Raw genomic sequence first — 27,622 nt, 5'->3', positions numbered from 1 at the left:
TAATATCTGTTCTTGACATTCAAATCTTCTTCTTCCTTTTCATAAGTGTGGCTATTGAAGTATTAGCATAGTGCAACATAAACACAATTTGCATGTCTTTTGCATGTGTGCTGTGCTGTAGCCTCATGTGTAGAAGAAATGAAAACTAGTTTGCGATATATTGTGTGTTGGTTATGACAGTGGTAGGTGACAATATGAAAAGCACTTGAAGAGTTCTTAACATGATTTAGTGGCAAGCAAGGAAGCTTTATCTCATGATGCACAGTAACTCAGACACCAGCCTTCTAGAGATACTGTATGTATCAATATGGGATCCTAGCTTCCTTGAATTCTCATGAATAGCTTGTCCTCCAAAATTAAAACCTATAGTGAATGGAGAGGCACCATTTCAGACAGTATGAAAGAACATTCAAACTACATATGGAGGATACTGGCACCAATTACCAACCCGAGATAAATATCTCTAAAATTTGGTAAATAGTAAACATGAATGTACAGCTGAAGAACTGGCTATCACTTGATAACTTTCTTATTTCACCTGAGACAAAGTTAGATCTGATGTATAATTGAAACAAAGCATTCAAACTCTGTTTTTAAGGCCACATTCTGACTTTATCTCAGTAGATTCCCCTAGAACAATGCCCAGTAGTTTCAAGTGAAAGCCAAAATCTTTGCATTGAAGTGCACAGGATGACGAGTGTAAAAGCAATGTTCCAGAGTCTCAGATTTGCCTACCTGATATAAACAAGAAGACTGTATCCACCCCATAGAAATTTATCTAATAGGTGTCAAGATCTAAAATTGCCATCTTAGCTAGAACTCAACTGGGGACACTATTTATGAAGTATCTTAATGTCTGTGAAGGATCGGCAACCCATTCTTCCTCAAGAACTGAAACCTGGGAGGATGGTCATATTGGACAGTGGGGTCTGCAGTGAAGTAAATGTTGTAACTCATTATAGAGGTGTTCCATTTGGTTCAGGTCAGGACTGCGGGTAGGCCACTCAACTTCAGGAATGTTATTGGCCACAAACCATTGCCTCATAGATGCTCCTTCATGACAGGGTGCATTGTCATGCTGATACAAACTATCTTGTCTCCAAACTGCTGCTGTACTGTACTCAGTACACAGAACTATAAAATGTGTTCATATCATTTCATATTTCATTAAGCACAATAGTGAGAACATGCTCTAACCACTGAAATCACTGCCCTACCATAACATCACTTCCTTCATACTTCATTGTTGGTACAATACATCACTGCAGGTAACATTCTTGAGGCCCTCACCAAATCAAAACCCTTTCATCAGATTGCTACAGGGTAGAGTGTGAATCATCACTCTAAATCACTCATTTCCAGTTACCCACTATCCAGTGGCCTCACTCCTTACACCCTCTCAAATGTCACTTAGCACTGACTACAGAACTGTGTGGCTTATGAGGAGATGCTCAACCATTTTATCCCATTTTTTTAGCTGCCTGTGCACAGTCATTGTGCTAGATGGATTGCTGATAGCACTTTGGAACTCACGAATGATTACTTTAACAGATTTCTTGTGGTTTTTTACAATCACCCTCTGAAATGCTCGGTGGTCGTGTCCATCAGTACATGAGGTCTGTCTGGTCTTTGCTTGGCTGTGGTTATTCCTTCACCTTTCCACTTCACAGTCACATTACCAGCAATCAACTTAGGCAGCTTTAGAAGGGCTGAAATGCCTCTGATGAGTTGGGTTGGGTCGGATTGTTTAGGAGAAGAGACCAAACAGCAAGGTGACCAGTCCCATCGGATTAGGGAAGGATGGGGAGGAAGTCGGCTGTGCCCTTTCAAAGGAACCATCCTGGTATTTGCATGGAGCGATTTAGGGAAATCACAGAAAAGCTAAATGAGGATGGCCGGAAGCATGACTGAACCGTCATCCTCCCGAATGTGAGTCCAGTGTGCTAACCACTGCACCACCTCACTCAGTTACTTTTGATAAATATGTTACTTTGATGACATCCAATGAGTAGTCCTAGACCTAAGTCACTGAGCTCTGCTGTTACTGCTTCTCTACTGACAGTAAAATACTTCAGGCCTCCTTTAATAATAGCAGGTCAGGTGTCTGGTGGTCAATTCCTCGTTCGATAGAGATATCTGTATACTCTTGATCAGATGTTTTACAAGGGTTCGCTTCCACCATAACTTCAGGACAGTTCCCAAACTGCCTCCAAGTCAAGGAAACCGCATTGTTTCCCATGAACAAAGTAAGACACAGAATTTCCCATAGAGCTCAGCAGTGCTAAACCTATGGTTTAGTAGAAGCATCACTAACAATGCACAAGAATTATCCAGATTCCAAGAGAAGGCAAATTACTTCTCTTTCTCCCCCTCCCACCCTTGTTGACACCCATCCTTATATTCAATACAATAATCTTTAATGGACCTGATAGCCTCTCGCTAATACACCAGGTTGCATCTGCATGGGATCCAATTGATGCCTGCCTAGAGCAGAGTTAAACTATTCCTCTTGGGCACTAAAAGAGCTCTGAACCTGGAGAAAGGTTGTAAAACACTTCTCTTATAATTTTTTCTCAAAACATGACAAAATTTAATTAAATTTCTTCCTGTATAATACAAAAAGTTTGTTCTTCCGCAGTCTCCTCACACATTTGAACTTAATGTTGGTTTGTAGTGCAATGTGCACCACATCTGCCCTAGTGGTACCATTCTAGTAAAATATATACTTGAGATGAGATAATCATGCAGGTGGAAGTTTTTCAGGTTCGAAAATGACCTGATCTCCATATGAAGTACCCCACCACATTGATCAAGATAGTGGGAGCTATCAACAGAGAGCAATCTGAGTACACTACCAAAACAAACATAATTAATTACCATTTATCATCAATACTACCCACTCATGAACCATGGAACTTGACATTGGTGGGGTGGCTTGCATGCCTGAATGATACAGATAGCCATACCACAGGTGCAATGACAATGGATGGGTACCTATTGAGAGGTCAGACAAATGTATGCTTCCTGAAGTGGGGTAGTAGTCTTTTCAGTAGTTGCAGGGGTAACAATTTGGATCATTGACTGATTTGGCCTTGTAACATCAACCAAAATGACCTTGCTGTGCTGGCACTGTGAAGAGCTGAAAGAAAGGGGAAACTTCAGCCATAATTTTTCCTGAGGGTGTGAAGCCCTACTGTATGGTTAAATGATGATGGCATACTCTTGGGTAAAATATTGTGGAGGTAAAATAGTCCCCCATTCATATCTCAAGGTGGGACTACTCAGGAGGACGTCATTGTCAGGAGAAATGAAACTGGGATTCCACAGTGTGGAATGATCCCTTAATTGGACAGTTAGGTTGGAAAATTTTAAAAGAGCAATAGATAGGTTAAAGTTAGATATAGTGAGAATTATGGAAGTTTTGCGGCAGGAGGGACTTAACTTGTGGTCAGGTGAATACAGGTTTATACATACAAAATCAAATATGGGTAATGCAGGTGTAGGCTTAATAACGAATAAGAAAATAGGAATGAGGGTACGCTACTATGAACACCATAGAGAATGAATTATTATAGCCAAGATAGACACAAATCCCACCCCCACTGTAGTAGTAAAAGTTTATATGCCAACTAGCTCTGCAGACGATAAGAGTTTGAAGAAATGTACAATGAGATAAAAGAAATTATTCAGATAGTTATGGGAGATGAAAATTTAATAGTGATGGAGACTGGAATTCAATAGTAAGAAAAAGTTAAAGTACTATAAAAAAAGATTGTATATGTGGAAGGGGTCTGGAGACACTAGAAGGTTTCAGACTGATTATATAATGGTGAGACAGAGATTTCAGAACCACATTTTAAATTGAAAGGTATTTCCAAGGGCAGATGTGAAATCTGACCACAATTTATTTGTTATGAACTGTACAATAAAACTGAATAAATTGAGAAAAGGTAGAAATTGAGGACATGGGACCTGGATAAACTAAAAGAATCAGAGGTTGTTGAGAGTTTCAGATGGAGTACTAGGGAATGATTGATGAGAACAAGGGAAAGGGATATAGTAGAAGAAGAATGGGTAGCTTGAAAAGATGAAATAGTGATGGCAGCAGAGGAGAGAGCTTGTAGAGATCATTGATTAACACAAGAGATATTGAATTTAATTGATGAAAGGAGAAAATATAGAAATGCAGCATATGAAGCAGGTGAAAGAGAATACAAATGTTTGAAAAATGAGATTGACAGGAAGTTCAAAATAGTGTGGCAGAAATGGCTAGGGGAAAAGTGCTAAATATTTAGAAGCATATATCACTAGGGAACACATAGATACAGCAAACTGAAAAATTAAAGAGGTCTTTGGAGAAAAGAGAACTATCTGTATGAATATCAAGAACTCAGATGGAAAACCAGTCTGCAGCAAAGAACGGAAAGCTGAAAGGTGGAAGGAGTACATATAGGGTCTATACAAGGGAGATATACTTGAGGACAGTATAATAGAAATGGAAGATGACATAAATGAAGATGAGATGAGAGATATGATACTGCAAGAATAATTTGATAGAACACAGAAAGACCAAGGTTGAAACAAGTTCCTGGGAGTAGGTGCCATTCCTTCGGAACTGCTGATAGTCTCGGGAGAGCCAGCCATGACAAAATTCCATCTGGAGAGCAAGATGCATAAAACAGGCAAAATAGACTCAGACTTCAAGGAAAATATAGTAATTTAAATTCCAAAAAAGGCAGGTGCTGACAGGTATGAATATCACCAAAATATTAGTTTATTAATTCATGGATGCTAATTTTTAACACAAATTCTTTACAAAAGAATGGGAAACTGGTAGAAGCCAGCCTCAGGGCAGATCAGTTTGGATTCCTGAGAAATGAAGGAACATATGAGGTAATACTGACCCTATGACAGGAAAGGTAAAACCTGCATCTATAGCATTTGTAGACTTAGAGGAAGCTTTTGACAATGTTGACTGGAATACTTTCTTTGAAATTCTGAGGGTGTCAGGGGTAATATACAGGGAGTGAAAGGCTATTTGCAGCTTGTACAAAAGCTAGATGGCAGTTAGAGAGTTGAGAGGCATGAAAGGAAAGCTGTGGTTGAGAAGGGAGTGAGACAGGATTGTAGCCTATCCCCAGTGTTATTCAGTCTGTACACTAAGCAAGCAGTAAAGAAAAGAAAAGAAAAATCTGGGGTAGGAATTAAAGTCCAGGGAGAAGAAGTACAAACTTTGGGGTTTTCCAGAACAGAATGGACACAGTCTTGAAAGGAGGATATAAGATGAACATCAACAAAAGCAAAACAAGGATAATGGAACATAGTTGAATTAAATCAGGTGATGATGAGAATATCAGGTTATGAGATGGGATACTTAAAATAATAGATGATTTTTGCTGTTTGGGCAGCAAAATAACTGATTATGGCTGAAGTAGAAAGGATATGAAACACAGAGTGGCAATGGCAAGAAAAATGTTTTTGAAGAAGAGAAATTTTTAACATCATGAATAGATTTAACTTTCAGAAAATCTTTTCTAAAGTTATTTGTATGGAAATGAAACACAGTCAATAAACAGCTTAACAAGAAGAGAATAGAAGCATCTGAAGTGTGGCACTACAGAAAAATGCTGAAGATTAGATGGATAGATCATGCAACTAATGAGGAAGTACTGAATAAAATTGAAGAGCAAAGAAATGTTGCCACAACCTGACTAGAAGGACACAGTTGGTAGGGCACATTCTGAGACATCAAAGGATCACCAATTTAGTACTAAATGGAAGTGTGTGTGTGGGGCGGGGGGGTTAAAAATCATAAAGGGCAACCAAGAAATAAATACAGTAAGCAGATTCAGAAGGATGCAGGTTGCAGTAGTTACTCAGAGATGAAGAGGCTTACATAGGATAGAGTAGCATGGAGAGCTGCATCAAACCAGTCTTCAGTCTGTTCCACAGATTCTAAGAGAACTTGTCCTGACATATGAGTAAGTAATCAAAATATTTAGGCGTATTTTAGTTTGCAAAATACTAAAAAACTTGACACAAACTTTTATATTCATTATAGGCAATGGCAGCCAAGAAATGACAAAAGCGTTAATAGTTTACAGTTAGCACTGGATGAACTGCATTAGTATTACACTGATCTATAACAAATAATAATAATAATAAAAATAATAAAATAAACTGGGCATTTCAGTAACATTAAATGCACAATATCATTGTTGTTCCTAGTGCCATAGAGCTCAGTTGGAAGTTAGGTAGACATTGTACTGTTACTAGAAAAAATAAATCCACAGACTACAATGGATTTCTTTTAGGTTACGTTTTTCTTCAAAACTGAATTTTGTTTGGTAGTGCAATAAACATTTTCATGGCCACCACTAGGAAGCTATCCTAGATGTTGTGATGGTGAATTTTGTGCTACTTGCTTTATATGATATGGTTCAGCTCCACATGAATGCAGCAGTTAAATACATATTGGCTGTAAACAATTATACCTCATGATTTGGCAAAAGTAAGTCTGCATTGGCCCCTTTTTTGTTATTAGTAATTATCATCAACACTTTCTTCTGTGGCAACAGCATATTCCTGCAACCAGTAGATGGGGCCCTTAACAGCAGTGTGTAGTTGATATGGCCATGAAATAAGGCTCAGAGGACTGTTAGTACTTACTCTTCTGTTATAATGCTTGTTAGTTTCCTTGGGAAGTAGACAAATATACACTGATATGGTTATATGTTAATTTACTAACAATGAAAAATGCGAAATTATAACAGTTACAGCATTGCCCAGTGCTCCAGTTTCCAGTGTCACAGAGGCTACCTGTAATTATCTGGGGTTTCTTTTTCATTTATCATCATGTTATTTTCTTTAAATTACTAGTTGACCTCATTGAACAGAACATCCGCTTGTGTTTGTTACTCTTACCACTAGCAAACAATGTTGTGTATCTACAAACTGTAGAATGTGCCCTTTTGAGTTTAAATCACTAACACAAATTAGAAACAACAGGGGCCCTAATATGGATCCATGTGTCAAACCACACAGCAATTTGTCTTCACATGAGACTGCTCTTTGGACCTAAAATACTTGATGTCTGTCTGCTTACCCACAAGGTTCATCCTGACCAACACACCACACAAGGGAAAGTAGCCATTGTTTCCCCCTTCATTGAAAAACAAATGTTTGAATCAACAGAATTGAGAGGCTGCAGAAAGATATACAGCCGGCCGGAGTGGTCGTGCGGTTCTAGGCGCTACAGTCTGGAACCAAGTGACTGCTACGGTCATAGGTTATAATCCTGCCTCAGGCATGGATGTGTGTGATGTCCTTAGGTTGTTGTTGTTGTTGTTGTTGTTGTTGTTGTTGCGGTCTTCAGTCCTGAGACTGGTTTGATGCAGCTCTCCATGCTACTCTATGCTGTGCGAGCTTCTTCATTTCCCAGTACCTACTGCAGCCTACATCCTTCTGAATCTGCTTAGTGTACTCATTTCTTGGTCTCTCTCTATGATTTTTACCCTCCATGCTGCCCTCCAATACTAAATTGGTGATCCATCGATGTCTCAGAACATGTCCTACCAATCGATCCCATCTTCTAGTCAAGTTATGCCACAAACTCCACTTCTCCCCAATTCTATTCAGTACCTCCTCATTAGTTACGTGATCTACCCATCTAATCTTCAGCATTCTTCTGTAGCACCACGTTTCGAAAGCTTCTATTCTCTTCTTGTCTACACTATTTATCGTCCACGTTTCACTTCCATACATGGCTACACTCCATACAAATACTTTCAGAAACAACTCCCTGACATTTTAATCTATACTCGATGTTAACAAATTTTTCTTCTTCAGAAACGCTTTCCTTCCCATTGCCAGTCTACATTTTATATCCTCTCTACTTCAACCATCATCAGTTATTTTGCTTCCCAAATAGCAAAACTCCTTTACTACTTTAAGTGTCTCATTTCCTTATCTAATTCCCTCCACATCACCCGACTTAATTCGACTACATTCCATTATCCTCATTTTGTTTTTGTTGATGTTCATCTTATACCCTCTTTTCAAGACACTGTCCATTCCATTCAACTGCTCTTCCAAGTCCTTTGCTGTCTCTGACAGAATTACAATGTCATCGGCGAACCTCAAAGTTTTTATTTCTTCTCCATGGATTTTAATACCTACTCCGAATTTTTCTTTTGTTTCCTTTATTGCTTGCTCAATATACAGATTGAATAACATCGGGGATAGGCTACAACCCTGTCTCACTCCCTTCCCAACCACTGCTTCCCTTTCGTGCCCCTCGACTCTTATAGCTGCCGTCTGCTTTCTGTACAAATTGTAAATAGCCTTTCACTCCCTGTATTTTACCCCTGCCACCTTCAGAATTTGAAAGAGAGTATTCCAATCAACATTGTCAAAAGCTTTCTCTAAGTCTACAAATGCTAGAAACATAGGTTTGTCTTTCCTTAATCTTTCTTCTAAGATAAGTCGTAGGGTCAGTATTTCCTCACGTGTTCCAACATTTCTACGGAATCCAAATTGATCTTCCTCAAGGTTGGCTTCTATCAGTTTTTCCATTCGTCTGCAAAGAATTCACGTTAGTATTTTGCAGCTGTGACTTATTAAACTGATAGTTCAGTGATTTTCACATCTGTCAACACCCGCTTTCTTTGGGATTGGAATTATTATATTCTTCTTGAAGTCTGAGGGTATTTCGCCTGTCTCATACATCTTGCTCACCAGATGGTAGAGTTTTGTCAGGACTGGCTCTCCCAAAGCTGTCAGTAGTTGTAATGGAATGTTGTCTACTCCAGGGGCCTTGTTTCGACTCAGATCTTTCAGTGCTCTGTCAAACTCTTCACGCAGTATCACATCTCCCACTTCATCTTCATCTACATCCTCTTCCATTTCCATAATATTGTCCTCAAGTACATCGCCCTTGTATAGACCCTCTATACACTCCTTCCTTCATGCAAGTGCTTCTCCTTTCTCCAAAGGTCTCTTTAATTTCCCTGTAGGCAGTATCTATCTTACCCCTAGTGAGATAAGCCTCTACATCCTTACATTTGTTCCCTAGCCATGCCTGCTTAGCCATTTTGCACTTCCTGTCGATATCATTTTTGAGACATTTGTATTCCTTTTTGCCTGCTTCATTTGCTGCATTTTTAAATTTTCTCCTTTCATCAATTAAATTCAATATTTCTTCTGTTACCCAAGGGTATCTACCAGCCCTCATCTTTTTACCTATTTGATCCTCCGCTGCCTTCACTATTTCATCCCTCAAAGCTACCGATTCCTCTTCTACTGTATTTCTTTCCCCCATTCCTGTCAATTGTTCCCTTATGCTCTCCCTGAAACTCTGTGCAACCTCTGGTTCTTTCAGTTTATCCAGGTCCCATCTCCTTAAATTCCCACCTTTTCGTAGTTTCTTCAGTTTTAATCTACAGTTCGTAACCCACAGATTGTGGTCAGAGTCCACATCTGCCCCTGGAAATGTCTTACAATTTAAAACCTGGTTCCTAAATCTCTGTCTTATCATTATATAATCTATCTGATACCTTTTAGTATCTCCAGGGTTATTCCATGTATACAACCTTCTTTCATGTTTCTTGAACCAAGTGTTAACTATGATTAAGTTATGCTCTGCACAAAATTCTACCAGGCGTCTTCCTCTTTCATTTCCCTCCCCCAATCCATATTCACCTACTATGTTTCCTTCTCTCCCTTTTCCTACTCTCAAATTCCAGTCACCCATGACTATTAAATTTTTGTCTCCCTTAACTACCTGAATAATTTGTTTTATCTCAGCATACATTTCATCAATTTCTTCATCATCTGCAGAGCTAGTTGGCATATAAACTTGTACTACTGTAGTAGGCATGGGCTTCGTGTCTATCTTGGCCACAATAATGCATTCACTATGCTGTTTGTAGTAGCTTACCCGTACTCCTATTTTTTTATTCATTATTAAACCTACTCCTGCATTACCCCTATTTGATTTTGTATTTATAACCCTGTATTCACCTGACCAAAAGTCTTGTTCCTCCTGCCACCGAACTTCACTAATTCCCACTATATCTAACTTTAATCTATCCATTTCCCTTTTTAAATTTTCTAACCTACCTGCCCGATTATGGGATCTGACATTCCATGCTCCGATCTGTAGAACACCAGTTTTCTTTCTCCTGAGAACGATGTCCTCTTGAGTAGTCCCCGCCCGGAGATCCGAATGGGGGACTATTTTACCTCCGGAATATTTTACCCAAGAGGACGCCATCATCATTTAAGGAAAAATTACGGCTGTAGGTTCCCCTTGCTTTCAGCCGTTCGCAGTACCAGAACAGCAAGGCCATTTTGGTTAGTGTTACAAGGCCAGATCAGTCAATCATCCAGACTGTTGCCCCTGCAACTACTGAAAAGGCTGCTGCCCCTCTTCAGGAACTACACGTTTGTCTGGCCTCTCAACAGATACCCCTCCGCTGTGGTTGCACCTACGGTACGGCTATCTGTATCATTGAGGCACGCAAGCCGCCCCACCGACGACAAGGTCCATGGTTCATGGGGGGGGGGCTCCTTAGGTTAGTTAGGTTTAATTAGTTCCAAGTTCTACGCAACTGATGACCTCAGAAGTTAAGTCGCATAGTGTTCAGAGCCATTTTCAAAGATATACAAGTTCTCATGCCCTGATTTCAGACATTTGGTGTCATCCATGCACCAACAGAAGTGAGAAGATTTTAATCCAGCTTACTCCAGTTCTCTTGCCTGAATATCCCACACAAAAATGTTAGTGACAATTGGGGACAACATACTACCCATGGCCACACATTTAGTCAGTTCAAAGAACTGGTCTTTAAATAAAAGCAAACGTTTGGAGGTTAAGATATGTTGAAAACATTTTGACAAATGTGACCAAATTTAACTTTCATTAGCTGCAACAATTTGCTCAGCTGAAAGCAAATAAAAAGGGTAATCATACTAAAGTTCATGAATCTGTCAGAATGATTTAGATACAACTGCTGCAATCAGTATATAAATCATACATAAAGCTAAATATGCATACATATTCTGCAGAACAATGTCAAGTGCTCAGGATGGTGCCACATGGTACCAACACCAGTTACTACTGCTGAAAGACTGAAGTTGACAATCAAAACTGAGATCAGAATTAATCTTGAATTCGGAGGTAGAGTGGGAATTATTGTGAAACTTCTTGATAAAGTAACAGTTTTTCAGACTGTTCATAGCAGTTCACACTCCACAGCAAAGTGAGAGATTCATTCTGGAAACAAACATTAGACTGGGGCACAGCCAGGCCTTTTTTATTTTATTTCTTTTATGAGTGTGATTTTGGGAAGCTACGTTGGAAAGAATTTGTGAAGCTAGAACAGTAAGAGAGATGTGCAAGCAGAATTTAAACTGCAATGTTGAGTCATGAGTTCCACCTAAATGCTTCATTCAGCGAGAGCATTGCCTGTGAATGGCAAGAGTCTGGATTTATGTTCCAGTCTATGTAGAGGTTTATTATGTAATGAAATGTCAGATTTTAGATGCTTCTTATGCTCTAGAGTGAGATAAGAAAACTTAACAGTTTGTTCATCTCAGTACTTTTTTGTCTTGGAAAAAAAAGTTCCAGTTAACAACTGATTATATCATTATACATATTTGAGTATTAAAATTATGTTAAAATGTTTACACTTAACATTTGAAAATGCACAAATGGTATGAAAAGATTTTTAGAATTATTTCGTTAATGTTGTAGTACTTAATTATGTAAAACTAACTTTTATAAGCAAGGCGAGCTTTTTTTTTTTTTTTGGGACTAGTGCTTCACATCAATACACACATTGTCCACGTCCACTTATAGCCTCTGAATGTTTCAAAAAGTTGAAAGCAAGATGTACCTTTATTTTTTAAAAAATGTTTCTTATGTATATGTTGCAGGTGTTTATTCTTTTGAGCCCTGTCATTCAACAAAGAACACTCATGGGATGAATGGTGTCCTTTTATGAAGTTACATGTGAAGAAGTTTTACTGAATATGTCAAGGAAGTTTTGTTGTTAAAATTTCTAAGAGAAACAGTGAAGAGTGAGAGACTTGAGAAATATGTGTAATGATCTTCTAATGAAATAAATTTACGTTTTTTCCCCTTTCAATATATGGGACCTCCTGTAACTTTTCACAACATTGACTTTTTCTGTAGTATTCAGTAGAATAGTTTTACTTTATAAATTAAACTCCCTCATTTATGTTTTTATTAAACACTGTTTCTTTTCTGTGTTAGATATACACTGCACCCCCTTACTTTTTAATTGTATTATATTATATTTCATACACTGTTTCTTTCATAGATTCATTTAAACTTTATTCTTGAGAATGTGAAATGCACCTGCTAAACAATATTACACAATAGACTACATATTTACAAAAGAACTTATATTGTAATGTCTATTCCACAGATTCTAAGAGAACTTGTCTTGAAATGTGAGGAATTAATCAAAATATTTAGACATATTTTAGTTTGCAAATTACTACAAAACTTGACACAAACTTCTATATTCAATATATGCAGTGACAGCCAAGCAGTGACAAAACATTAATAGTTTACAGTACTTATTGACACAGCCCTCTTAAAGAAATAGATTTATTCAACTCTGGGTACTGAAAATGTAATCAGTGTCATCAAAGTTAACATACAAATATTACTACAGTATATTAATACATTTACAGTATGGTAATTAATTGAGCGGCTTGAGAGTACAAGTAGTAAAAGTGACATTTCACAATAAAATTATCTAAGTACACAGTTATTATGCTTGATCTCTTCAGGTCATAAGATGTACAGATGGTTTCCTGCATAGTTCTGCACTCTGTGGTGTTAAAGTTTAGACTCTAAGCCAATGCTTGGACTGCATTTAGAGTACAACTAGTACCAGTGAAATTGTGCATTTTTTTAAGAAGTGCAATAGCCTAATGTGTATGCGTTTAAGATTACATGTAGTTGTATTTAATGCATATTTAAATAGGTCCTGTTTTGAAATAGTGGATATATGCCATGATGCAAAATCAGCATACTGATGTGCCTGGATTACAAATTTCTTGAATACTGGTAGTGCAAAGAAACACTTGCAATATGTATTCGTTTCCCAAGACAGAATGGAAGCAGTGAAAAAGGTCACCCTAAATTTTACTATAGTGAAAATGGAAACAGAATACATTCTTTGAATTGAAGTGTGCCATAGCAAAGGACAAAGTTGCAAAATACACTCAAAGAAACATAATAGAATGGAGGAGTATTAGTAGGATCAGAATCAGCAAAGAAAATCCTCAAACAGTGCAGTTCAAGTATTCACTAAAACGTGATCTTGAGTTTATTGAAGCGGATTTTAGGAGGCCCAAACCTTGATTGCTGATCAGCACCTCTTCTGTAACATTTGCATGAATTTGAGTATGAAATAAAATCTGATAAATGTAAAAATCTTCAGGAAATAAAGAACTACATCTCTCCAATTTATCATGAGTTCTGTAACTATATATCCCACTCCCCGACAGCAGTCATCATGGGTATAAGAAGAATTTCTCGTATGTGTTGGAGCCACACCAGTTGCTTTTCAGTATTTTTATTTTATTTGTTATTTAACTATTTTTTTTCAGGTCATTATATTAATTTTGCATTAATTATGCACATATTCTTGTTTTATAATGAACATGTTTTGTACTATGAGTATCATGTGTGTTTTACCAAAAACATCTTCACAATAAAGCACAATAAAGAAAATGTTTTTTGCATTTGTACCTGTTTCACTCTAAAAAGTTTTAAGATGCAAGGAATATAAGTATTTTTAATATAATATACAGAATAATGCAGAGGCACTACAATCTCAAACCATACCTACAGCTATACATGTACTAACTGACCAGAAAAAAATATCTGATGTTTTGACTGTAGCTCACATAATTTATAGGCGGCCATTTAACTTTGGTAGTCATTTACTCAGTTTGCTTCAGCGATCACTTGTACCACTTGTATTCTCAGCCTCTCAATCGGTACCATTACAGTTATACATTATTTTACACATTAGACTTTTCACATTACATTTACATACATTTGTATTACATACTGACTTGTTTTGCATTACATATTATACAGTACAACAAATTATTATTTTAAATTGCTTATCATCACAAAAGTAGGTGTTTTGTTTTATTTTCTTGGAATTCTCTCTCTGTACAATATTCTTGCTTTTAATCCAATTTCCTGTCTTATTTTTGAATTTATTCACACACACTGTATAGGGACTCTGTGAAAGTTTGTTAAATTATATTATGCCAAGATGTTTATAGCTATGATGGACCTTTTCCAGTCTGGCATAAGGCATGTCCATTGTTTGTGGTTTTTCTTTGTCATACTGATGCTCAGAATTCACAAGGTTAATGTGATTTATATTGTCTTCAGTATAGAACAGGCAGTTATAAATACGTGAGCTAGGTACTGATATAATGTTAAGTCCCCTGAAGTAATTTTCGTAAGCTTTTGTGGTGCAAGTCCCATGGACATCTAAATAATCATTTACTACAATTTAAATATTGCTTTTCCATCACTGTAATATCTCTCTAAAACAATTCCGTATTTCAAATGTGAGCAAAAGAATGCAAAGTGTAAGAGCATTTTACTGTTATGGCCTTCCAGTTTGTACAACAGATATTCTACCTGAAAGAATCTGTTCCATAGTCTGTCTGTTTGAAGAACACATTTAAGTCTTTTCAACATTGAAACCAAGAAGTTTCATTCCTTTATTGTACAGCTTGGTTAATTGAAAACGAGCAATGTGTCTTCTGTATTTTTATCATTTACCGACATTGTGTTTGATTTAAACCATGTACTGTATTTGTCTACTGCTGTTGCAACAGTAAGTTGCAGTTCTTTCATTATGGTATCTTATGCAATTAAACGAGTATTGTCTGCACAGAACACTGTTTCACAAGGCAGTACTGTGAACAGGTCATTTGTACAGGGTGGCCCATTGATCATGAATGGGCCAAATATCTCACGAAATAACCGTCAAACAAAAAAACTACAAAGAACAAAACTTGTCTAGCTTGAAGGGGAAAACCCGATGGCATTATAGTTGGTCTGATGGCATTATAGTTGGCCTGCTAGATGGTGCTGCCATAGGTAAAATGGATATCAACTGGTCCAACTAAAACATTCATATTTCTTTACGTACTACACGAATATGTAATAAAAAATGGGGGTTCCTATTTTTAAAAAATGCAGTTGATATCCGTTTGACCTATGGTAGCACCATCTAGCAGGCCAACTGGTTTCCCCCTTCAAGCTAGACAAGGTTCATTCTTTGTAGTTTTTTTGTTTGATGCTTATTTCATGAAATATTTGGCCTAGTCACTATCAATGGACCTCCCTGTATATTCAATTTACAGATAATGTACAAGAACTGAACCCTGAGGCACTATTGGTAACCAATATGATTTTTATTGTATACACAGAATAGTTGCTTCCTGATGCTTGGGTAGGACTGCAGTATGCCAAGAGCATTCTCTCCTATTCTTTACTGGTGTAGCTTTTTAACTGGTATATTATGGGAGACAGTATTGAAGGCTTCAGTGGTGTTTTAGAACTGTCTGTCTTATTCTCGGTGGAGTTATGCACTTTTGCTATAATTCTTTCAACTGATTTGGCAGTAGATGGACCAGACTTGAACCCATACTCTGCAGAACAAAGTAAATTGTTGTGTTCAAAATGCTGTCTAAGCTGTTCTACCAAACAGTTATTTTTAGTGTAAGTGAGATGTGATGATAATTCTCTGATGATGCTTTATTTCTTTTTTCTGCACTGAAGAGGTGCAAAAGTAAGATATTAGGTTTATTGAGCTTCATGGAACACATGTGATGTGTTTTTGTTAGTAATACAACCACATGAAGCACACAAAACATAAACACATTAAAATATCTAATAAAATTTAATTATAGATTGCAATGTAAAATGTAATAGAATTTTCAATTACTTTTACAATTTGTTATATTTATCCACACAAAGCCTATGGCTGTGCTACTCATTTAGGTCATGTTCACCACTGCCAATACTGACTGATGTCTGTCTCAGTAGCTGTAGGAACAGTGTGGCCAGATGTCAACTGCAGAAGCCCAGGTTCAATTCCCAGCCACAGCCAAGATTTTCTCTGTTCAGGGAATGGGTGTTGTGTTATCTTCATTATCACTGCATCATCATTGACACACAAGTTGAAGAGCATTTACATACATGAAAAACAATAGTGGATTTAATACTGAATCTTGGAAAAACCCATATGTGATTTCTCCTCATTCAATATTATGTTCCCAGACTATATTGTTAGAGTCACTAAGTACAACTTCCTGCATTCTTTTGGTTAGATATTCCACTATCCATTGGTTGGCTGTATCATCAAGTCCCCCCATGAAACATGGGCCCCACTATTGTTGGAGTGCCTTGTGTGCCCCAGCAATACAGATAGTTGTACTGTAGGTGCAACCACAGAGGAAGGGTTTGAGGGGCCAAACAAACATGTGATTCCTGAAGAGGGGCAACAGCCTTTTCAGCAGTAGTAGGGGCAACAGTCTGAATCATTGACTGATCTGGACTTGTGACATCAACCAAAACCAAAACAGACTTGCTGTGCAGGTAATGTAAACAGCTGAAAACAAGGGGAAACTACAGCCATAATTTTTCCTGAGGGCATGCAGCTCTACTGCATGGTTAAATGATTATTGGGTAAAATATTTTGGATGTTAATATAGTCCCCCATTTGGATCTCCTGGCAGGTACTACTCAGGAGGATATCAATAACCGGAGAAACAAAACTGGTGTTCTACAGATCGGAATGTGGAATGTCAGATCCCTTAAATGGGTATGTAGGTTAGAAAATTTAAAAAGCAAAATGCTAAAATAAAGTGGGAATTAGTGAAGTCTGGTGGTGGGAGGAACAGGACTTTAGGAGTTTCTAAATACATACAAAATCAAATAGAGGTTATCTAGATGTAGGTTTAAAAATGAATAAGAAAATAGGAATGAGGATGAGCTACTATGAACACCAGAGTGAATGCATTATTGTAGATGAGATAGGCACAAAGTCCACACCCACTACAATAGTACAAGTTTATATGCCACCTACCTACACAGATGATGGCGAGATGCAAAAATGTAACATGAGATAAAAGTAACTATTCAGATAGTTAACGGAGATGAAAATTTAATTGTAATGGTGGAATGAAATCTGCTACTGGGAAAAGTAAGAGAAGGAAAAATAGTAGATGAATATGGACTGGGCCAACGGAATGAATGAAAAAGCCACCTGGAAGAATTTTGCACAGAGCCCGCATTATGCAGGCATAAAACTATTGAAGTGCTTCCAACCTAATACCTCCAAATTGCCCATTACAGAACTAAAAACAAAATTAAAATTATGGCCTCTAAACAATCTGTGTATTCAATAGAAGAGTTTCTAGATTTAATACAGTTGTATGATGGAAAACCCTTTCTCTAAAAATATATGAATCTCATATCTTAGACTGTGTCAAAAACTGTAAATATAAGAATCTCAGATCTGAAGACTATGTCACAAACTGTAAATTTCTTAATCTATGTATTACAATAGCAAATTGTTTTTATGTATAGTCCATATCTGTAGCACTGTTCTCTCAACCAAATTTAGAAAAATTTGTGTAGATAACAATACCAGGGAATTATATGTAAGGCTCTGACTTATCCACAACACTGGAACAAAAAAACTGTAATCACTTGATGTTGGACTAAAATAAATAAATAAACAAATAAATAATCATTGCTAGTACTTGGATTAAGAATCATAAAACAAGGTTGTACATTTGGAAGAAACCCGGAGACACCAGAAGGTTTCCGATTGGTTATATAATGGTAAGACAGAGATTTAAGACCTTTCCAGAGGCAATGTGGCCTCTGGCCACAATTGATTGGTTATGGGCTGAAGATTAGAACTGATGAAATTGCAAAAAGGCAGGAAATTATGGAGATAGGGCCTGGATAAGTTGAAAGAATCAGAGGTTATTGAGAGCTTCAGAGGGAACATTAGGCAACAGTTGACTAGAACAGGGGAAAGGAATACACTAGAAGATGAATGATTAGCTTTAAGAGATGAAATGACGGAGGCAGCAGAGGATCAAATAGATAAAATGACAAGGCCTCATAGAAATCCATGGATAACACAAGAGATATTGAATTTAATTGATGAAAGGGGAAATTTAAAAGTACAGCAAATACAGCAGGTGAAACAGGAAAATTAATTAGTGACCTGTGGGCAAGAGTGGAGCAGCTGGAAGAACATTAAGAGCTCAGATGGAAAACCAGCCCTAAACAAAGAAGAAAAATTTGAAAGGTAGAAGAAGTATATAGAGGGCCTATACAAGGTCTTTGAACTTGAAGGCAGTGCTGTAAAACATTTGACAGAGCTCTGAAAGACCTAAGTCAAAACCAGGTCCCAGAAGTAGGCAATATTTCATCAGAACAACTGATAGCCTTGGGAGAGTCAGCTATGACCATACTCTTCCATCTGGTGTGCAAGATTCATGAGATATAGGTGAAATACCCTCAACTTCAAGAAGAATGTTCAAATGGTTCAAATGGCTCTGAGCACTATGCGACTTAACTTCTAAGGTCATCAGTCGCCTAGAACTCAGAACTAATTAAACCTAAGTAACCTAAGGACATCACACACATCCATGCCCGAGGCAGGATTCGAACCTGCGACCGTAGTGGTCGCTTGGCTCCAGACTGTAGCACCTAGAACTGCATGAAGAAGAATGTAGCAATTCAAATTCCTTAGAAAGCAGTCGCTGACAGGTATGAAATTCTCTAGCTATTAGTTTAATAAGGCATGGTTGCAGAATTCTTACATGAATTCTTTACATAACTAGGGGAAGATCAGTTTGGAGCATTTATCTGCATGACTTTATGTTTATATGATTTAGGGAAACCATGCGAAAGCTAAATCTGGAAGGCTGAACAGTGAATTGAACCTTAGCCTTTCTGTACATTAGTCCATTGCACCACTACACAAAGTAGGCTTTCCAAAGACTAGAAGAAGAATGCATAGGATTTTAAGGAAGACAAATACCAATCAAGGATATGAGTATAGGTTGATTCACACTGGATGTCAGGGAACAGAATGGAATGGAAAGCAACATCAAAACTAGCATCCGAGGTTAATCTACTGCCACAGGGCTCACTTAAGTTATAGTAAAGGATTTTGTACTTTTGCAACTTCTTAATCTCTGCTTCGTTGTTTGATTTATTTTTGTGTACTTTGCAATGGTTCTATGAGCACTTGTATACTTTCCTTATGAGTGATCTTCCACAAAAGAGGGCAAATAGCAGAAAGTGAAACATGAATTTGGTTTTAAATACCTGGACAAAGAAAAAGACTACATGTCCATAAATAATAACATAAATTGGTGAAACAAATTTCATTTAAAAAAGCTTTTTTTATCTATGAAAAGTCAGTTCTATTGAAGGAGAACAGTATAGTTATTATTTAAGTTATTTGCTGCTTACAAAGAAAACAAAACACAATTAATATGTTAAAAAGATGAAGTGGATCAATTTCTAAATATTGTTTGATGCTTTTAAATGTGCTGGTGTATCTAATAAGGTAGAAGAGCTTCTTGTCTGTTTGGAAACTTTAGAGAGCTCTGAAAAGGTAAACATCCTGTGCTTGTCTGATATGAGACAACCACAGAGAGAAATAAGTTACATATGATATTTTCTAGAAAAAGACGTAATCAACTTTCTTATCTATCCTTCCTCAGTGTGAGCTCATATAACACTACTGACAAGATGTTAATCCTTAGATTTCTCATCTTTTGAACAGAAAACTAATGTGTGTGATACCTTCTGTTGCTCTTCATATAGTCCCTTTGCTCCCTTCCATATTACAGATGTATTTTAATGTTCTAGAATTTTTTATGCTTTTGCAAATGTGCAAAATAGAGTACCATATTTCACCTGTATCAGTTACGTACTTTAGTGTTGTGGGTAGTGTTCCCATAGAAGGAGGTATCATATCAAGTGTAAACATACCGTATGGTTGCAACAGATGAGGTTTCGGTGGAACAGTCAGTGAGTGATTTGAACCATTCTTCTGCCTCAGACAACCTTGACTGATGGAAACTCTTTGATATTACTGAGTTCTGGGGATTGTACAAATATTCCACCACTTAGCTGGTCTGCATGTTCTGTGCTAAATAGCAAGGTCATAATACTGTTGTATATGCCACAACCTGTGATGCAAATTTCTGCAAATTTTGTATGCTGCTTACGGTTTCCATGACTATGATATACAGTTTTATGCTCATCATTGGTAAATTGGATGCTCAGACTCTACTATTGTCAAATATCGATCGTTCATGACACTCCCAATGTGTGCAAATACTGACACCTGATGAACAGTGTGCTTTGGCATGTACGTAAATTGAAGTACAAAAGCATGCAATAGGTCTTACATAAAACTCAGAGGATGAGGCTATTTTTGATGAACTGCCCACTGAGTTTTGGTACCCGCTTCAAACATAAGTTACAGAAGATGTGGCTTATGATGCAATCCAGTGCCAAGTGATGTTTACCAACTACCATTGCTGTTAAAAATACTGTGACATCAAATAGCAGTGCCAATATGTCTTCACAGCTGAACATGACAGATCGAATGCACAGCATTTTTAGAAGTGAATGTTAGTGTGGTGTCTTAAACATGTAATGCCATCATGATAGACATCCAACAATGCAAGGGGTCCACAGCTTCCTTTAGCAGAATGGATTGGTGTGCTGCAGAAAGATTTAGGTGCTCACTAGCTGCTAGTCAAAAGAACAGAACCTGCAGTATTGACTCACAGTGGGTGGGGGGTGACGACTGCTGAGACATGCAGGAATGTCAACAAACATTTGTGGGCTTGGTACCGTTCACACTTTGGGCTGCAAACAAGGAAATGCACAATTCCATGCAGTTATCCAAATGGCTGACCACTCTGAGAAAAAGCACCTGTCTACTTACCAACACTTTGCCACCACTAGCAGACATGCAATGGTCATCGCCAAATCATCCAAAGGATCAGTCTTCATGCCATGCATCCACTAAGACTCAGATCTATTACTTTGTTTCTGTAATTGGAATTACTCAAAGCATTTCTCAAAAAACTGAATGTGATTCCAACTAAATACAATAAAAGAATCTTTGTAATCAGTCTCTGATGTATGCCTAGCCCATCTATAAAGACAGTAACATTCTTTCCATATTGTAATAGTGCCAGAATTGCCTTTTGTAATGTAAAATAATTTAATATTGTGTAATTTGTAAGGCTGAATATCCAACATTCCACTTAAAGCATCATCGCCAATATGCATCTCATTTCAAATAAATATTACTAGCCCTTGTTGAATTGGATGCCCCAGCTTATTTTTTTATTCATCCTTACTGCCCATTCTTGCACAATACACTTCAGCATATATGAGCAAATTGTCATCAACATGACCACTTAAATTCCTTGGCAAAAATTACTTTATGTACTTTATCACTGTACCCATGGAATCAATGTTTAATACAAAACAGTATAAATATACAAAAATCTCTTTCCTGTTAGAAAGTACTATATCAGTTAACAAGGACTTACCAATATAAGTGTCATCATAAAAACATAATTGCAGCTTCTTTTCTCTATTATACCGAGCAATGTGGTGCAGTGGTTAGCATACTGGAGTCACATTCGGAAGGACAATGGTTGAAATCCTCATGCGGCCATCCTGATTTAGGTTATCTGCGATTTCCATAAAATGCTTCGCGCAAATGCCACGATGGTTCCTTTGAAAGGGCATGGCTGACTTCCTTCCCCACGCTTCCCTAATCTGAGGGACTGATGACCTTGCTGTTTGGTCCTCTCCCCCAAACCAACCAACTCTATTATAAACCATAAAACAGGCCTTAAAAAGAATGCAGATAAATAAATAATATTAGCAATAAAAATAATACTGCTAAAATCTCCTGATGAACTTATATGAATCTGCCAAGACGAAGCATGGCAGGAAGTTGTACAAGAGGATGTTTCTGCTCCATAGTTTGCGCAGCTCATTCTGCATGGGACACTGTCATGCATTTTGCTTCCTCGGGTTCTAACATTTTGTGTCATCCCATGTATTCTATTGACATGGCACCCAGTGACTTCTCCCTCTTTCCTTGGGTGAAGAAATCAGTGTGTGGCGGAATTTCCAGAATGATAACAAGGTGATTTTAGAAGTGGAATGTTCCCTGAACAATCAAAATAAAGAATTCTGTAATCAATGTCTCTGCCTAGCCATCCATCATTTGGAAAAGTGTCACATTGGCAGCGTGAGTATGTAGATAATAACTAACACCATCACTAAGTTTCATGGCTGCAACTTTGTTCATCGAAATGGGATCTAAAACCTCTGTTACCAATGAATGCTCAAACAGCGCTGGTACCATAACTAAACCTGTGCAATATTCTGTGAGTAAAACATATTTTGTGGCTATTAACTTTGTTCTTCTTTCAAAGGAGAACTTTGATGAATATCTATACATATCCATTCAATAAAGCTAAAAGGATTTTCAGGTTATGTGTCAGTAGATTTACATAATAAATTTTCAGAACACAAAAATAATAAGCAATTGGTTTTATTTTAAGTGATTCTTTTTATTTGTGTAAGTCATTAAGTGGTCTGACACAATAAAGCATAACATTAATATGTCTGAAGACTATGTTTATGCCATGATTCTTGTGTTAGAGCAATCCTCCAAATGCAAAATCCAATTTCTTCCATTTAAAACAACATGTACATTGTCTGCATTGTGAAATAATAAAATATGAGATGTGATATTAATGAGTCAGTGAAATTGGAAGTTACATAATGGAGAAATTAACAATGACATTATTAACTCTCAAATTACCATAAGTAGTAGGAAAAGTATTTTCACATTTACATGTATGAGAATATCTTACTCTATAAATAATTCAGAAGTAGTTTTCATGACACAAATAGACTGCCTTGCATTTCATATCTTATAATAAGCTCACAAATGAGCATGTACATTTTCATATTCCCAAGCAGTGTCTAAGTTAACATTATCTTCATATCATGAAAGATCTGTCATTACAGAATTCCGACCAATACATACTCACATACACTTTTGCAACTACAATTCCTCATTCAAGATTGAGCATTTTACCATAATAGTTTCAGTATTTCCATATTCTGATATAACACCTTAAGCTCATCCCAGCAAATGAAATTAATTTATCATCATCAGTCAACCATTATAAGACAATTTATAAACTTAACAAAATGCTCTGAATCAGACATATATATTTTGTTTAAAGATAGTGATAGCTTACAGCACAGTTGAAAGTAAAATATTGTCTAACTCCATCAAATTTAGATAAAGTCTAACTTAAGGTGAACATATAAGTAATTTACAGTAATGTGAAGCACTCTTTTACAGCATACAATACATTTTGGAAAAGCAAAGAACTAGCTTTCTGAAGAGGATTGTATGACACTGCATCATAACTGGAACTAGCATCAGGTGACATGAAATACCATTTTGAAAGGTATTTGAGTATAATTCTTCACAAAACTATGAAGCATAAAAAATGAATATGAAATGTGAAGTTACATAATAAAAAGACCCAACGGCATAGTTTTACTAATAGAAGCACTGTAAAAGTTTGACAGCCATAATGTCCTTTCATTTCATCACATACAGATCACTGTGAATGCCAGATTAATATACCAGAAACTGAGGGTAATGTAACTTCATCTGTGGTCAGAAAAACCAAATAGGAATTTGAAAGGGTTCAAATTCAAATGAATATGTCCAAGAAGAGCTCTGCAATAAAATATGTTTCGTGGCAGTAATTTACTATGAGATTAAAATTCCTAGAATAACATGCTTACAAGCACACCAATTTGAAAGAGTTGCTAAATGTACAAATAATAGTCAAAAGTAGCCACTGCAGAGGATTTAGTTATTAGGACAGGTATAGCCACTAACAAGAAAATATGATTTCCTTGGAACTACTCTGGACGCCAATGTTATGAGGTTGATAATTCACAATGGTAACAGATACAAATAGATATTTTAATGCAATGCATAATGTAATCTGTACAGATGGTTCTCTGACAGCTATGGTACTGCATTCTAGTATGCAGTTTGAAAGTAAATATTTTGTAACTAAAGGCATTACGATGAGAGGAGCTGAATGAAGAAACTGCCTTACTATTAGGCAATGTGTCAGTATTCAAAATATGTGGAACTGTCATTGCATTATTATGTAAACTGTTAATTGACATTTCTCATAAATCAATGTTACAGGGTAAATAGCAACTAAGTGTAAAAATGATTAAGGTGAACATTTCCTTACTGCTGTAGGACTGTTTCAGGTTTTTAAAAGAGTTTTTCCCCTTTTTACAGCTGTATATTTGATTCAAATTTAGTTTTAGTGAATTATTTCTGGTATTGCATGCTATGAATCTAAGCTTTAGCCCACCCAAGGCCATATGAGATTATCCAGCGCAATTCACAAGATTAATACTGTGCTGTTACAGGGTGGTGTTTGTTACTAGCACTCTCAACATGGTAGCAAAGGTACCTAGCTCACACATTGTAACTTCTAGAGTTAGTTGATTCCAAATAGCTGCTGACATGTAGGCCCAACATGTCAATGCCAAATCTAAAGTAAAATCAAGAAGCACCATGATGAACATATCATTTCAGAAACTATTCTGAAAAACAAGCTAAAAAGAGAAATTGGGCTTCAGAAATATTCAAGTATTATTAAGGATTTAATTGAAACTACCAGAAAAATACAGTTCCAGATGAACTGCATGTTTATTTCATTGCATTCCTTACCTCATATAAATAGAACTGATGATATTTAGTGCATCATTAACTTAAAGGGAACTGTAATCTGTGATTGCATCCAGTAAAAAGTTTGTAGAGAAGATCATTCTCAGATGAATGAGGAGGGTTATATTCAAAAATAAACAACTTAAGCCAGCTGTATCAGAGACTTATAGCATATCCATAAATCTTCCCCTCTATAAGCAAATGAACTCTGTTGAGTAACATATGAATCTTCCTGAGAGATTAAAACTGTGGCGGACATAAGGACTGGAAGGGCCTGTGTTTTGAGACTGTCTTCCATGTAGTTAACATTTGTTGGGAAGCTTCAACCTTGATTTTCATTGGTTAAGTTTTTACATGTTTTTGTTTATGTGTGAAAAAGTGCACTGTAGGGTAAATTAACATTAAAATTATACATATGTAATTAATAGTTCATGCAATTGGCATAACATGTTTTATCAGTTTTGGTTCCTTGTTATGAACCAGTGATTTATTTCTGATGTAGCATAGACTATGCCATGATTATTGAATGACTTGAAATTAGTAGTGGTAAGCCTGGCATTTCCAATCCTTTCTTAATATACTATACCTACCAGAAGGTAGAAATTTAATATGTAATTACTAAATTTGTTAAAAATTTTGTTCAATAACTGAGTTCTTAGAAGAAGGGGGAAAACATCCTAGAGATGGAAAAATGTATGAATGTTACTGAAGTATAAACATTACTCCACAAAACTGAAGCAAGTAAGTGATGAAACTCTTCATTTAGTTAGGAGTCTTCATAAAAGGAACTATAAAAGCAACATGCAAAGAAATATGATGTGATTTATCAGGATTACAAACACATTACATAAGAATAGACTCACACTGAAAACATCACAACACGTTTAAGATAGTAAGAAGAAAAATCTTGCAGGGTCTAAATTTCAGACATGTTTGTATTGTCACAGCCTTATGATAACTTCCATCCATCACATAGATTATCTTTACCTTCATCAAAATAAATAACAACATATTGTCTTCATTTAGTGAGTTCCGTGTCTCAGATGTTCAGCGTGAGTGGCCTTCATCCCATTGGAATTCACACACATTTGAACATTTTTTTCTGAGTGGCCTTCAAGATATCTTATAATGAGGGGTGATACCAAGTGTGCACTGTCCATCTGCTCTATTTCAATAATATTGTTTTTGAGATAACTTTGCAATATAAAAAATATCACAGTACAGATAAATGGCACATTACTTTTTCATCATCACAGAGCAAAGCCCAATATATTTCACATAATTAAAAAAACTGAGTTTATTGTTTGTCTTGGTGAAACTTTGTAATTATTACACATGAAGACACATTTTAAAAAGGACTTCAAACTTGAAACTTTAGTTGTGTAAAATAAACAGTTGTGAAACTTAGGCCAAACGTGTATTCTTGCGTAATAATTTAACATTTTTTTGATTTTGTCTCAGTATGTAAATAACTATTCTCACTAAAGTATTTGCATAGTGAATGTTTTCTTTTTCATTTGGATCTACAGTAGTTAGCCAACCTGGGAATATTTGAAAGCTGATATGGCTTTTTTCATTCGCGTTTATAGGAAAATTTAGGCAGTTTTCATTAGGCTTACCAGTCAGTCACTTTCAGTGCACATTAATTCTCAATGAATTACATTTTCCTGACAGTTCTTCCGCTAATTATGAACTTGTGACTGACTGACTGACTAACTGATGGTCTGTCTGTGTTTCCTTGGGTCTTCATCTTGAAGGTGATATTGCTGGACATACAGTGTACTGTGATTTAAAAATTGTGAAAAAAACTTTTTCGGTGACGATGTCTCTGTCTAACATACTTGAGAAACAAGAGCACATTAGAGGAGAAGCACAATTACTGAGACAAAAATCAGTGAACAGGTGAAAATACTAGCGCCACTCTTTTCATTGATTAAAATGTATTTTACATCATCCCTAATGTCTTCACTTTCAAGCTGTAGAAGAGTTTTTGGCTCAGCATTGTAAAATGAATTCATCTTCTTGGGTGGTGTCTTTGTGTCATTTTTCACCTTAAATTCTGGGACTGGAGCCTGAGCTGTAAAAAAAAATAAAATAAAATACCAAATTAAATGAGTTAACTGACAAGTTTTCAGCATGACAGGTTAGTCCTGACAACATTAAGAAATGCATTGGAAATGAGAACCAATCAGGTGATGAGATTTTATATACTGCTTGTAACAGATTATTATTTGAGATAAAAAAAACACTAATGAATCTATATTTATTACTAAATATCAGTTGTCTAAGGAAATAATCTAGGAGAAATTTGTATATTTCTTTTTGTAATACACAGCATGTTTTAAAAGATTGTTAAATAATACAGAACTGTAATGGGAAAATTAAAATTTGTGAACCATACCCAGTACCAACACTGCATATTTTGCTCCCATAGGATAATTGATTAGATTAGTTTGGATTCAGTTTTAATTCCATAGACCCAAAAATAAAATGATTCTCATGGGTGTGAAACATGTCAGAAAGTATAACACAACATTACAACAAACTGGAACTGCTAATATTTAAGAATTAATACACTGTCAGAATGAAACACTGTTGTGGACTTTTAATAAATTTATCATACACAAACTACCTAATCTTGACCATTGTGACCAAGTGCTGTCAAAATTGAAATCTAGCAGACATTT

General features: G+C 36.4%; 2 protein-coding genes across 2 annotated transcripts in view; one reads left to right on the top strand and one right to left on the bottom strand.

Annotated features, from left to right (window-relative positions):
• Positions 1-13,639, top strand: part of LOC126249717 (myrosinase 1-like) — a 300,669-nt gene extending 287,030 nt beyond the window's left edge. Inside the window, exon 12 of the mRNA XM_049951398.1 lies at positions 11,938-13,639. The gene's annotated coding sequence lies outside the window, so the exon portion shown is untranslated. The remainder of the gene's footprint in view (positions 1-11,937) is intronic.
• A 9,062-nt stretch (positions 13,640-22,701) lies between these two features.
• Positions 22,702-27,622, bottom strand: part of LOC126248644 (uncharacterized) — a 144,339-nt gene continuing 139,418 nt past the window's right edge. The window contains exon 8 of the mRNA XM_049949826.1: positions 22,702-27,012. Within this exon, the coding sequence (XP_049805783.1) occupies positions 26,795-27,012 (218 nt within the window). The 3' untranslated portion in view covers positions 22,702-26,794. The remainder of the gene's footprint in view (positions 27,013-27,622) is intronic.

This window comes from Schistocerca nitens, chromosome 3 (assembly GCF_023898315.1).
Source record: "Schistocerca nitens isolate TAMUIC-IGC-003100 chromosome 3, iqSchNite1.1, whole genome shotgun sequence".
In the NCBI taxonomy this organism is placed as follows: domain Eukaryota; kingdom Metazoa; phylum Arthropoda; class Insecta; order Orthoptera; family Acrididae; genus Schistocerca; species Schistocerca nitens.
This window is presented reverse-complemented; position numbering and strand designations above follow the sequence as displayed.